The 14,719-nt window shown below is 35.2% G+C and overlaps 1 protein-coding gene and 1 non-coding gene across 2 annotated transcripts; one reads left to right on the top strand and one right to left on the bottom strand.

Annotated features, from left to right (window-relative positions):
* Window positions 1-452: 452 nt before the first annotated feature.
* LOC104750046 (dof zinc finger protein DOF2.1-like) lies at window positions 453-2,114 on the bottom strand. Its single transcript, XM_087489882.1, has 2 exons — window positions 1,927-2,114; window positions 453-1,564 (listed from the first exon to the last, which is right to left on the bottom strand). The coding sequence occupies exons 1-2, from the start codon at window positions 1,939-1,941 to the stop codon at window positions 716-718; spliced, it is 864 nt and encodes a 287-aa protein (XP_087346008.1). The 5' UTR covers window positions 1,942-2,114; the 3' UTR covers window positions 453-715.
* A 4,990-nt stretch (window positions 2,115-7,104) lies between these two features.
* LOC147925183 (small nucleolar RNA R71) lies at window positions 7,105-7,211 on the top strand. The gene has a single exon (XR_015585569.1). It is a non-coding gene; the product is annotated as a small nucleolar RNA R71 (small nucleolar RNA).
* The last annotated feature ends 7,508 nt before the right edge of the window (window positions 7,212-14,719 follow it).

The raw sequence follows: 14,719 nt of genomic DNA, 5'->3' as shown, positions 1-14,719 counted from the left end.
GAAACGATTATAAAAACCCTCCAATATGGCCGTATCATCAACCAATTATATTCAAATCAATTAAATTATAATTAACGTATGCTCATAACTTATTTGATACTAATAAATAAATAAAATAAAATAACTAGTAGTAGTGTCCAAATATCTACCTGGAAAATATGAAGCAATCATGACAGAATATCTTGAAACTCACCACTCACATTTCGAAACCCAATGTCTTTTTTTTTTTTGGCTCTGACAACAGTGGAATGCTGATGGACAACATGTTCTTTAAAACTATATAAAGTTGATATATTTCTATCAAATATGTCGAACCCTAAATCATACTATAGCAAGAGTGGATATGTCACACACTTTTTACAGTGATGATGTGTTAAACAGTTTTTAATCCAGTCATGGTGATCCTTCTACTCAGAAAAGTATTATCATATCATCATAACCAAATAAACGGATAATGAAAATAGAGATCTATTACAGTGTAACAAATAATTATCCAACCCATCCAACATTAAATTACAAATTAAAACACAAAAGAAGAGAATTCTAAGGTCTTTTGTCTCAACCAAGAAAATTGGGAAACGAAAAAAAGATGGAAACCCTAGAAATTATAAGAAAAACCAAACATCCCCCATATTAGTGAAAGTGGTACACAAACAAGTGATGACATAAACTTTAATATAGAGTAATATTATTTATTTATTTAGTAATGATCTTTCTAGACCAAAGGAGCGTTGAGTAAACCATTATTATTCCAAGATGAAGCCAACCCATTCCAGCTTTCCCTTCCGGGATCAATCTCCGGTACAACTCCGGCAGAGTCACCGGTCATCTGCCATGGAAATCCCAATAAGACCTTGCTAGGACTCTCTGAGATATTGTTGTTATTTCCCACGTTCTCTTGCTTTCTCTCGTTTCCTTCCAAAGAAATCCCCAATGTAGAAGCCATCTTGATATCACTTTGATGATTGTTACCATTTCCGGACATAAATCCATAACACAAACTATTGTTGAAATTACCGTTTTGTCCTCCAAAGATCCCTGCATCATTGGCTGAGTTTCCATAAATAGAAAGATCGCCACCAAAACCAAAAGAAGGCGTAGTAGCCTGAGATGATGAATGATGCTTTTGAAGACTAGCGAAAGCGAGGTTGAGATCAATGGAGTCGTAACCAAAAGATGATTGTGGCATTCCCGTGATCAAAGGGTTATTATGAAGAGGATCATTATGGAAATTAATAGACTTATTGTTGTTGTTCTTGGAGAAAGATGAGGATCGTTTGTTTCGACGGCAACCACCACCGACGGGGACGTTACGAAGGGTACCGCCTTTAGTCCAATATCTCCGACAAGATTTGCAGAAGTAACGAGGTTGAGAGAGACTATAGTTGTTGTAGTAACAAAACTTTGTGTTTGGAGATTCACATCTTGGACAGCTTTGAGCTTCACCTCCTAATTCTCCTCTTGATCCTTTCTTCTTCATCTCTTCTTCCATTTTCTTATTGTTATTGTTGTTTCCTTTTGATGAGCTTACCAATATGGTTTCCAAAGTCTCGTTTGAGATTTCCTGCACAATCAAACAAATTTCATTAAATTGTTAAATCATGACGGTTACTTTATATAACGGATTAGCCGTACGTGGCGTCGATTCTTTTACCGACAATAATTCTTTGTAAACTCATCTTGTCTACAAGAAGACGTTTTTATTTTTCTTGAAAAAAGGGGTTTGAGGTAAGCGTAAGCTAATCAAGTTAACACAACATCAAATTGGTAACATAGATAGTTCTTGATTGAGCAGAAGTTTTAAAAAATTCTCAAAGGGTTTTAAGTGTTTTTTACTTCGGTAGATGGAATTAAGAACTAAGAGAGCTCAAATTGTAAACAAATAAAGTGTTTAAAGTTTTTACAAATTATAGAACAATGAATTACCTGTTGAGGATCCATCCATGCAACAAAGGATAGAAGCAAGTCAGCAACGATTACGTAGTTATGTAGTAATAATAAGCAATTATGGTTGATATTTTTGCTCAAACTCGAAAGGAACAAGGAAACTAGAGAGAGAGAGAGAAAGAAAGAGAGTTTGGGGAAAAGTGGTGAGCAAGAGATGAATAGAGAAGAAGAGCATGGTTCTTAATATATAAAGCAAAACAGATAAAGTCTGTCCTTTAATTTAAAATATATGGTTTTTTTCATAATTTAAATTATTTCTTAATTGTAGCTACTTGTTTTTTTTTTAATAATTATTTTGATATTCACATGTAAGTCGGGAAATGTTATACAAAAGTCTTCAACTTATATGTTAACTTAAACTTTTGACGATAAACATTTCTTTTTGTTGTGCAAAGCGCAAACTTATAATTTTAACTTTGTTTGTTACATATATTTAAACTAGAACCGTAAGGAGTCTTCTTCTTATTTTCTTTTTCTTGTTTTCTAAGACATTTATTTTGATAAATTATCTGTTTAACCAAAAAAGATCTTAGAATACGTAAAAATAAAAAGAAAGGAAGTAGACAATAGCGATGCTACAAATATCTAAAAAAGAATATTAATGGAAATGAATTGAATCCCCAAGACTTGCTCTTGCAATCTTTGACAGAAGGAACCAGAACTGTTGGGTTCTTGCTCGGATCTGGTGAAGTTGATATGTTCAAATTAAATCATAGAGCTACTCTCTCAAATTAAAAGGTCATTGTAATACTTAGAGGTCGATTTCCATAAGGACTCAAGTCTACACAATAAATTATAGAGTTTTATAATTAAGTTAAACAAGTTGATTTAAATTAAAAAGGCAATGCAAAATATTAAATAAAACTGTTGTAAATTCAGAAGATCAAAAAACTAGATCCATGGAATTTCTCAGGAGATTACAAAATATTAAATCAATAATTAAATAAAATTTAAGCAATTAAAATCAGATCTAGAACTCTAAACACTTTTGTAAAATAAATCAGTTTTCACTGCAAATATTATCTAAATTTAAAACCAGAAAATCCAAATCTCTTTGCAAAATTCTAGGTTAAAAATCAGCTTTAAAAACAAGTTTAGATTGTTCACAAAATTACTAAATCAAATGTCTTTGCAAGTAGTAATTTTGCTCATCAAAAGGTTTTATCAGGAAAATCAATTATATTCTCATATCAATCAATAATCCTAAGATCTAAATCCAGATGGCTAATCAAAGATCTAGCATTAAGAACAACCTATGATGAAGATTTAGAAAGATAAAGAATCCTAAATAAACAGATCTAATAATTAATAAAATCCCTGTGAAAAACCCTGAACCTAACAAACAAACTACTCAGACATGTTTAATGATGAACAAGACATAATTCTGAATAACATGCAATAGATATTAAAAAGTAAATGAGGGAGTTCAGGAATGCTTCTCTCGAAGGAGTTCAGATCACTCTCCCAAAAGCTCTCAATATCTCTTCTCTCAAAAAGGTTGCAGAAAATAAAACTTGCTAGAATGAAACTTTCTAAAAATCAAACTTAAGGGATTGTAAAACCTAAAAATACTATTTATATGTTCTAAAACACGTCAAGGACTTGTGTTGCAAATATGGAAAACTTCGGGAAACTTTGTAAAACTTCCAAATTTGTGATCTTTCATCGGCTGAAGAGGGTGTCGACCGATGCTCCTTCGGTGTCGGTCGATGCTCCAACTCTGATCCGAGTCCAAATTGATTCTTCAAGATTTATGCTCCAAAATGATTCAGATTGCTCCACTTTGCTCCTTATGTGCCAAAGTGCTAGAAAACCTGCAAAGACTCAAAAACATCCAAGAAAACAAATCAAAAGACTCTAAAAGACTCCTTATATCATGGTTAAAAACCATAAAAACGATGATATATCAACTCCCCCAGACTTAGCCTTTGCTTGCCCTCAAGCAAAACAGAAACTTAGCCCTATGAAAGAGGTTTGAAAACACAGAAACTCATTTTCTCTCTAAGGTAATGCCATGATCATTCAAACCATAATCCATATGCTTAGCAGAAAAAATCCAAATCGAACCACCATGTACTTCTCCGTTGACATTTGTAGCATCCCAAATTCAAACCAAATTCCACTTCTTCCTCCATTAAGCCTTCATCGGTGGGTCTCATCAATTTGATCAATGTCAAGAACCTTCTAGACTCATTCCCGTACTATACCATAACAAGCAAGATATATCTTTTTACAACATGTGGTATTAGTCCTCTCCCCAGACTTATTCTATTCTTATCCTCCTTTGAGCTTTGCTTTACTGTTTTTTTTTTATTATTCTTTTTCTCAAAGTTGTAGGCGAATAATGGGGTCATTGGTAATTTATCTACCCCTCGCTTCCAAGCTTTGTGTGATCATTTGACTCAAGAGTAGAATAATGAGGTCACATGTAATTTACCTACCTTTCTAAACTAATCAAAATCATCTCATCTTTTATTCTTTTTTTTTTCTACACAAAGATCTCAAGAATAATCTTTTCAACTTAAATAAGGGAGAGTAGTACCATTTTCTTTTGAAAATCTTACTTGTCAGGCATGAACAAGGAGTCAAGCTCTATGAATCCTTGATGAGATAAAAGAAAAGTGCAGAAGTTACCTCAGGCTCTTATGAACTCTGTTGGAAATTTGGATGTCTCTGGTTTACTGGTCAGCCATTGGATTTTTCATTAGTCGGATTATTGGATTCAATCTGCAGCATTAATCAACCAAGTCAATACACCTAAAAAGAAAAATCATTGTTCCCAACACAATTTTGAAAAATTTGACTCAATAAAAACAAAAATCGGTTTTGACATAATAAAAACAAAAACTATGTTAGTAGTTAGTACTAACCTCCCCCAGACTTAAACAACACTGTTCCCAGTGTTTTCAAGCCTAAGATTGGCAAAAGAAAAATAAAATAAATATAAATCAAAATCAAAAGAAAAAGAAAAACCTACTAGTGGGTTACCTCCCACTAAGCGCTTGTTTTCAGTCATTAGCTTGACTGTGGTGAAGCTCAGGCATCGGGTGGATCAGAACGTGGTAGTGAATGTCTCCCATAGCATGACCTCTTTATCCAAGGTGGTGTATAAGCAGTAGAAGAGTGAGGTCTACCAAAGACATGAGGAACAAGACCAAGGCAGGATTTTGGGATGGGTTTGCTTCTTTTATGTCCTGCAAAATCATCAACAGAAGAAACAAGCGCTCTACGATAATCTCGTGGCTTGGTTAACTGCAAAACAGTTTTTGTTCTTTTGAAAGCCTTGTTGATGATAGGAGGGGGTTTGGGTGAAGAAGATGCATACATTTTCCTTACTTGAGGACTATGGAGTGTGGAATGGGGAGGTTTCTGTTTGGAAACAAGTTTATGACTAGGAGCAACTGTTTTGGACAAGTCCAGTCTCAGATATGGAGGGGTGTCGACCAATGCTAATTTAGCATCGATCGATGCTAAGCCTACAACTCGAGTAACAGAAACTTTCTCAACATAAAAAGTTTGTCCATCAATAGTAGGAGCTCTCCTCAGCTTATCCATCTCAAAGTTCAGACTCAAACCTTCCACATTCAGTGTTATGTGTCCCTTCTGCACATCTATGATTACAGCAGCTGTTGCCAAGAAAGATCTTCCTAAGATGAGAGGATCACTAGGCTTTTTATCACACTTCAGCACCACAAAGTCAGTGGGAATCATGAAATTTCCAACCTTAATTGGAATATCCTCTAAAACACCTTCCGGAATTCTTCGGGATCGATCATCCAAGATAAGAGAAATCTGAGTTGGCTTGAATTCTGTCATCTCAAGTCTCACAACAACAAAATGTGGCATCAAGTTGATGCAAGAGCCAAGATCACAAAGTGAGTGTGCAAACCTTCCTGTTGAGATTGAGCAATCAAGTACAAAGCTTCCAGGATCTGGTAACTTCTTAGCAGTCCTACACTGAATTGCTGCACTTACTCTCTCAGAGACTATCACTTCTTGCTTCTTCTCTTTTCTCTTTTGAACAAGCTGGTTCAACAGAATTGCACTGACATCTTTTGTACGCAGTGCTCCTTCTTCATGGCTTAAACCATTGGATACCATTCTCTTCACATACCGCTTAAGTGGTGGTGAAAGCTTTACTGCATATATCAAAGGCATCTCAATCATCACCTTATCCATCATTGCCTTGCATCTAGCTTGCTCAAGCTCCTTCTTGGACCTTCTTGGCTTAGGAAAAGGGACCTTAGGATTGTACACCCTCTCAACAGCTGTTAGAATCGGAGATTTTGCAGTTTCTGGTTCTGTCTGAGAGGGGTGTCGACCGACACCATCGTCTGAAGCCGACAAATTTTGCGATTTCTCTCCCTTTTCTGCAGACACAATTTGACCATCATCTTCACCTCTCACTGATATGTTATTACAAGAATGTTTAGGATTTGACTCAGTTCTCCCAGGGAGAAATCCCTCTTGACAGATCCAACTGTTTGAATAACTTGATTCTCTAGCTTCTTGACATGAATGTTCAAAGCATCAATCCTCCTAATAAGTTCATTGTAGACATTATCAATCTTCCCATTGAATGTCACTGATAACTGTTCCTGACCTTGCAAAAGTTGCTCTAGTATAGCTTCCAGTCTACTTTCAGAAGAAGTCTGTGGAGGAGGAGACTGATAAGAAGAGTTCCCATAGGTTCCAGTATGACCATTGTTTTGTTGCTGCTTCTGGTAATCTGGTTTAGGAGTGTACCATGAAAAGTTCCCACTGTTAAGCTTGTTGCTTTGTTGATTACCGAATCTCTGACCTTGATACCCAGCTCCATACACATAGTTGACATTCTCCTCTGTATTCTCTGGCTCTGGCTCAAATGTCTCAACTTCAGCAGCAAATTGGACTGACTTCTTACCCACTAGAAGATTGTGAACTGAATCCAGTTTGGCATTAACAGAAGCTAGCTGTTTTGAATCAAATCCTCCATTCAATCTCTTCCTTTCAGTATCTGCTCTCTTAGTGCTATTGCTAGAGGCCAAATTCTCAATCAAAACTTCAGCATCTTCTGGAAATCTTGTCTTGAAGTTTCCATGGCTTGCAACATCCAAAGCTAGCTGATATTCCCAGTCAATCCCTCTGAAAAAGATACTCAATAGCTGCACTCTTGAAAAGCCATGGTGTGGACAGTCCCTTTGACATGCCTTGAATCTTACCCAAGCTGCCTTGAAAGCCTCATCTGGTCTTTGTTTGAAGGAGGACAGCTTGACTCTTAGCTTATCTGACATGGCATCATCAGAAAAGTAGTTAAGAAAAGCCACCTTCACTTGTTGCCAAGATGTCAAAGAACGGGCTGGCAACTGTTTTAGCCATTGAGATGCTTCTCCTGCAAGTGAATATGAGAAAAGCTTGCAGTAGATGTAGTCTTCAGTCACTCCATTGGCTTTGATACTAGTCACCAGGTCTTCAAAGTGCTCAATATGGCAGGTTAGAGAAGGGTCTTTGTCCAACTAGCTTGAAGTAGGCAGACTTTAGCTCAAAGTCATTCTTTGGAAATGGAGGTAGAACAATTGCAGAGCGGTTTTCATACATCAAATCAGCTCTGTTGAAGTCTGCAATAGTCCTGATCAGATCCCGGTTTTGATCCTGTCTTCGAACCGGGTTGTGGACGTGGTTGGCAGCTCCATGTCCGTCTGCTGGAGGTTGGTGTCGATCGATACCCTCAGGTTGGCGTCGATCGACACCAAGAATCTGTTCTGCAGCGACAACGACTTCAGCAATTACGTTGCCTTCTGCATCAAGCTTTTGGCCCTGCTCGTCCGCAAGTGGCCCTCTTGATCCCTTAAAGCACCATCCTCATCACATATCAGAATGACTGTGTCAACCATCTTCAAGGGTTTGGCTGCTTTTCGGTTTTCACGCTCTAACTTTCCCAACTCTTGGTTTGTAAGCTTCACAGTAGGACCGGTCTTGTTGCTCCTTGTGTTAGGCTTATTAGGCATGTACCTGAAACACACAAGAGAAAAGAAACAAAAGCGTGTTAGTTGAAAATAAAAAGAAAAATTTAGACAAAATCAAAAACTCAAATCTAATGGTAGATCAAAGAGTCTCCAGCAACGGCGCCAAAATTTGATATGCTCAAATTAAACCCTAGAGCTACTCTCTCAAATTAAGAGGTCACTGTAATACTCATGTGTCGATTTCCACAAGGAATCAAGTCTACACAATAAATTATAGAGTTTTATAATTAAGCTAAACAAGTTGATTTAAATTAAAAAGGCAATGCAAAATATTAAATAAAACTGTTGTAAATTCAGAAGATCAAAAAGCTAGGTCCAGGGAATTTCTCAGGAGATTACAAAATATTAAATCAATAATTATATAGGATTCAAGCAATTAAAATCAGATCTAGAACTCTAAACACTTTTGTAAAATAAATCAGGTCTCACTGCAAATATTATCTAAATTTAAAACCAGAAAATCCAAATCTCTTTGCAAAATTCTAGGTTAAAAATCAGCTTTAAAAACAAGTTTAGATTGTTCACAAAATTACTAAATTAAATCTCTTTGCAAGTAGTAATTTTGCTCATCAAAAGGTTTTATCAGGAAAATCAATTCTATTCTCATATCAATCAATAATCCTAAGATCTAAATCCAGATGGCTAATCAAAGTTCTAGCATTAAGAAGAACCTATGATGAAGATTTAGAAAGATAAAGTATCCTAAATAATCAGATCTAATAATTCATAAAATCTCTGTGAAAAACTCTGAACCTAACAAGCAAACTACTCAGACATGTTTAATGATGAACAAGACATAATTCTGAATAATATGTAATAGATATTAAAAAGTAAAAGAGGGAGTTCAGGAATTCTTCTCTCGAAGGAGTTTAGATCTCTCTCCCAAAAGCTCTCAATATCTCTTCTCTCAAAAATGTTGCAGAAAATAAAACTTGCTAGAATGAAACTTTCTAGAAATGAAACTTAAGGGTTTGTAAAACCTAAAAATACTATTTATATCTCCTAAAACACGTCAGGGACTTGTGTTGCAAATATGGAAAACTTCGGGCACCTTTGTAAAACTTCCAAATTTGTGAGCCTTCATCGGCTGAAGAGGGTGTCGACCGGTGCTCCTTCGGTGTCGGTCGATGCTCCAACTCTGATCCGAGTCCAAATTGATTTTTCAAGATTTATGCTCCAAAATGATCCAGATTGCTCCACTTTGCTCCTTATGTGCCAAAGTGCTAGAAAACCTGCAAAGACTCAAAAACATCCTAGAAAACAAATTAAAAGACTCCTTATATCATGGTTAAAAACCATAAAAGCCATGATATATCAGAAGTCTTGCTAATATAGAGTCCATTACTGTGCCTTCCCTTTGTTAACAACCCCCTTGTTGCATTATCATAAATTCGCACATCATCACGATCAAATTGAAAACCACAAGGATAGTCGGTTGTGAGCTTTGAAACAGATAACAAGGATTTTGCAATGCCAGGACAAACAAGAACATCATTAAGAGGTAAGTTACCAGAGGTTGAAGGAAGACTTTCTGAACCCGAGTGTGTTATTGGTAGAAATCTCCCATCGCCCATCATTACTGCGTCATTGCCCTCATACATTTGTGATTGATGTAGGTGATGAGGTGAGCTGGTCACATGAGATGTTGCACCAGTGTCAGATACCCATTCATTTCCATTATGATCTGTAACATCTGTGATCTTAAGAGCAGCCAGCGCTTGAGGAAGACTGTCAAACTGGTAGCTGTTATCAAATCTGTACCAGCATTTAGAAGCAGGATGACCAGGTTTGCCGCAGATCTGACAGATTACCTTGGTAAATCCACCGGATTCTTGTGAGATTTGCTGATGAAAGCCTCGACCTTTTGTTGTAAAGTTGTTTCTACCACCACGATTACCACCACGTGAGCTTCCTCGTCCTCTGTTACTGTTATTGTAGTACCCGAAAGCAGCAGGACCATAAGTGTTAAAAGCCATGTGTGGAGCAACCTTAGAACCAATGTTGTAACTTGCTAAGCGATCCGAGTAACTGGTGAGCCTTGAAGTCACATCATCCAAAGTCAGAGAAGGTTGGGTGTCCATAGATCCTTCTATCGAGGTTTTGATAGGCTCATATTCTCTACCTAAACCTTTACGAGTAGCAAAGATCTTCATTTGTTCGCTAACAGAACTACCTATAGAGGCAAGTTTCTCACAAACCCTCTTAATTTCTCTAAGATATTCGTCCATTGACTTGTCTAACTTTTCGACAGTTGAAGCTTGTGTTGTAGTTCAAAAAGACGAGAAGCTGATACCTTGTTGAAATGCTGAGCAAGGGCTGACCACAGTTCTTGTGCAGTGGTGGTGTGAACAACATCTTGAAGTATATCTTCTGAGAGAGACCCAAGAAGCCAAGCTCGAACCACCTAATCTGCTCGATGCCACACCAGAAAGTCAGGATTTGGAACGTAGCCAATCTGACCATCGATTGCAGGAACTGGTATGGATGCTAATGGCTGAACAAAAGCTCCATTGACAAAACCTAGAAGATTCTGACCAGAAAGAAAAGACTCAAACTGTGTTTTCCAAAGGAGATAATTTTTCTCGGTTAGTTGTACAGTAACACAGTTTGAAATGTGAAGAGCAGGAGGAGAATAAAGTTGGATAGCTTGATCCATGGCTCTGATACCATAAAGAATGAGCTCAGCGGCTCTTTAGGGTAAGAAACATTTCTCTCTTTATTTCCTTAAGTTCATAGGTTACATCATTGTCTCTTATATAGTCATTACCCCTTCTAGGGTTTTTACATTAGTACAGCTCATAAATCACATGAGTCAAGACACCCAAATCTGTTCTTCAGTGGTATTGATTCCGTACAGTCCACCTTTGCTTTTCCTTTGTTGACTGCTCTGGTTTCGTCTGTTTGCGCAGGTGGAAGTAGCCGTTGGAAGCTTGGAGAAGACTGAGGAGAAACAGGCTTTTTCCTGTTGGACTGAACTGGTGTGTTAGGCTGAACATGTACGTTAATGGGCTTGACATTAATGGGCTGTTGCGGAGTAAAGCTCATCAACGGTTCAATCACTTCAGTTGAAGCTATCTCTTTGTTCTTCCTTCAGTGTTATTCGATTCCTCTTATGATCTGATTCTCTTTTGGTTCTCATGCATTGATCCATAAGATATTTTATCTTGTCATTTATATTAGCAAGACAAGATAGCTAATTGATCATTCTTAATTTTGTGATGATAGAAATAAAGTGCGTGTGTTATTGAATATGTAAAAACAAAGTTATAAGTACCAAAAAAATTCTATAATCCATATGCTTAATAATTCTTATACACTTCTCAAAGTCTATATCTGCTCACGAAAAGTTAATATAACACAATTAGAAATGAATGGTGTTGATTAATAACATAAGTTGGCTTTATTTTGGTCGTACACATATACGTATATTATGTACACACAAGTCAAGACGACTGAATCTGGCGTGGGTTCAACTATATACATGTGGACCCTGCCACACCAATAGCCACCATCACCATCAACCAACCCCAACCCCATTCTCATTTCAAATTCCACACCATTACGCGTTCGTGTATGTGTGTAAGAATATACATTTATTCTCTATACGCGTATGAAAGTATACATATGTGTACAACCAAGAAAACTACTCCAACCATTGCTAGTAAGACGCTTAACATACAAATTGTGCTACTAAGAAAAAGAAGTGGTAACCTAGTTGTGATATAAAGAGATTGGTTCTTTTTGGTTCTCGATTCAAACCTTTTTTGTATGGAGTGGTTTTTATTTTATTTTAGAATATCCAAAATATGATGATATATAGGATGATTAAGAAGATTATAGACCGAACATTCGGAATTTAGACAGTTTTATATTTGTATATTTTTTTTTTGGTAGGAGTTTATATTTGTATATATGATTGTAATGTTTTTAGACTAGAACAAATTAAACAATATATTACTCCATTGAATAAGAAATGAGGTTGCTATAATAATATGTCTATCAATGAAAAAGGAACCGGATGCGGCGTGGCTGTACAATTATACGGTCCTAGTGGGGGCCGATTAGTTAGAGAACACACAGAATTGAGGATGTTGATTGATTCATTCCTATTTTTCATCTTATTTATATGGCTTATTTATGCTGTTATAGTTTATCTTACGTCATATATAAATAACTGTATGAGTTAGTGCATTACATGAGTTAGTGACGGTAGTGGTTTCGTTATTTTAATATTTTGTTTACTTAGAAAGTACTCCACCCTAAATATCCGAACTTCATATGTTTTTCATTTACTGAGGTCTCATTTGATTTAGCATGTTTCAATTCCCTAATCTTTGTTCTATGAATGATTGGATGAGAATTGTGCTTATATTTCGAAACACCAGCTGAACAGTCAGATCAACCTTTGTTTAACACCTGCATGTAGTGATAAACAAAATGGTAATTGGATAACTAGATAAGTGAAGTTTAGGTTTGTAATAATTTAAAGATGTTTCTCTTTTTAGAGATAGACAACTAGTATATCTAACATGTTAGTGGGTTGCATGTGCTCTACGATGAGCATAATTCTATCAATCCAAAGTGGTGACATGAGATAGGTATTAGCCACATCTTTTAGTTTATTTTTATTTTTCCTCCCGTTTAATTATTATTATATATGTACGAATTATCATACATAAAAAAAAAAAAAAACATGAAGTGTCAATTTATACAAAACCTTTAATGCTGACATAAGAAAAGTACAAACCCTATTATTTTGTTTACAATTGGAAATTCTCATTAGAGAAAAAATGACATAGAGAATTAACAAGAAATGCCAAAGCCAACGAACAGAAATTCCTACATGTCAGATTATTTTAATATAAAATCTCCAATATATAAGACAACTCTTATTATCATATCAGTTAGTAACAAGAGTAGAGAATATTTGCATATTCTGACATCAATTTGGATAGATACAATTCGACAAGCATCTGTTGGGAGTTCAGTGACTTCAGCAACGATGAAGCCGCAACTAACTAAATTGTAACCATGTGAAGGGAGATTGTGTCAGTTAAAGAGATGATATATGATTTTTAATTTGTATTGGAATCATCATGACCCTAATCTTTTATATATGGAGCAAGTTCTGAGTTAACTGTATTATGAAAGCTTGATTTGTATATCTTCTCTTTCAAAATTCTTATATTGTGGATAGACGATGGACACGTCACAATTTCTTGAACTCAACATTTCTTTTTCAGGTTTACCCTAATTTAAAACAAGTATTATATTCTACTATTTTAGAAAGAAAAGTTTCAAAAATTTGTTAAGAAAAAAACCTATATAAACTAACCTCTTTTCAATGAAAATGCTCAACGAGTTTAATTATGGGTATTTCTATCAATTTGAATAATTTGATATTAAAACCTATATGTTTATAAAATATTTATTTAGTTTGTATTCTGCATGGTATATTATTCATTTATATATTTCAAACGTTAATGAAACACAAATTATTATATATTTCACCATTTAAATATTTTTGCACCATTTTGTTCTCCGCTAAACATACTTGTTATGTTATATATCTTTATATATATATATATATATATATATCTTTGAGCAAACATGTTTAATTAATATATACATATATTTCGTTATGCACCTAAACCGTCTCATCCACACTCTCTATATATTCGCTTTAGCCTTTCAAATCCAATATGTGTATATTCTATTAGACGGTCTTTGATACTCATGATTCATCGTAAATAGCTAAACGTACGTATTAAAGTAATATGATGTGTCTAGAAGAGATAATAATGTGAAACTTCCGTTCCACATCAAATTCACGATCGAGTTTGTATTTTGAATTGCGCCAATTTTTATCAATACCGTAGTTTTTAGTTTAAATGGCATGCAATTGTAAAAGTTAGTTAATCGTCGTCTTTAAGCACATTCGAATACCTTTTGGAATATCAAAATTTACTAGTAAATGTGAGAATCGTCTTTCTCATATCCATTGATAAATATACTAGAATCACCATACCAACGAAAAAGCAAGCATAAATGGGAATTATATTTGTAACCGTGATTTGCTTTCTATTCAAATTCCAGATTGATCTGAGGTACAAAGGCATCTATCTTGAATTTCTGTTCTTTTTTTTTTTACTTTTGTCGGCTGTTTATACATGCATATATGTGAATTCGTTATTAAAGATATAAATGTTTAATTTTATGGGAAGATAGTTATGAAATATTAGGGTGATAAAGTGAGGCACTGATCACATTTGGAATGCATTTGTAAGATTATGAGAAGTCAGGGAAATGGGCCAACCTATGTTTCTTTTTGACTGGTCAAACCATTTGATTGCAATTATAATTTGCTCTTTTAGTCAAAGAAAACAGTATAATTATAATGTTTAGAATAAACCAACTTGAGTGATATTTGGGGAATTTTGGAAAAAGAATGGGCCACTCAGTGTTCTCTGAAGTGGGGAAGTAGCTTATGCTAAGAAAAGAATCTCGTAGTATTATGATATGATGTGTGTTTGTGTGTATCTCTACGTGCAAATAATGCGAAGGAATCTCTATGCGTGGATAAGGAAAAAAAAACCAATTTCATCATTATGTTTTTTTTTTTTTTTCTTCTTTTGTTTTTGCTTGATTGCTTAATTTTGATGATTGATTTAGACCTTTTGGTTGGTATGTGGATGGGTATTTAATCACTCATAACACATGATCTAAACATTGTGTTACCATTTTTATTAGGTCAAGTAGGACTAAAT

The sequence above is a fragment of the Camelina sativa genome, chromosome 16 (genome assembly GCF_030686135.1).
Source record: "Camelina sativa cultivar CO46 ecotype springtype chromosome 16, ASM3068613v1".
In the NCBI taxonomy this organism is placed as follows: Eukaryota; Viridiplantae; Streptophyta; class Magnoliopsida; order Brassicales; family Brassicaceae; genus Camelina; species Camelina sativa.
Note: the sequence above shows the minus strand (reverse complement) of the source record. Positions and strands in the feature narration are given on the sequence as shown.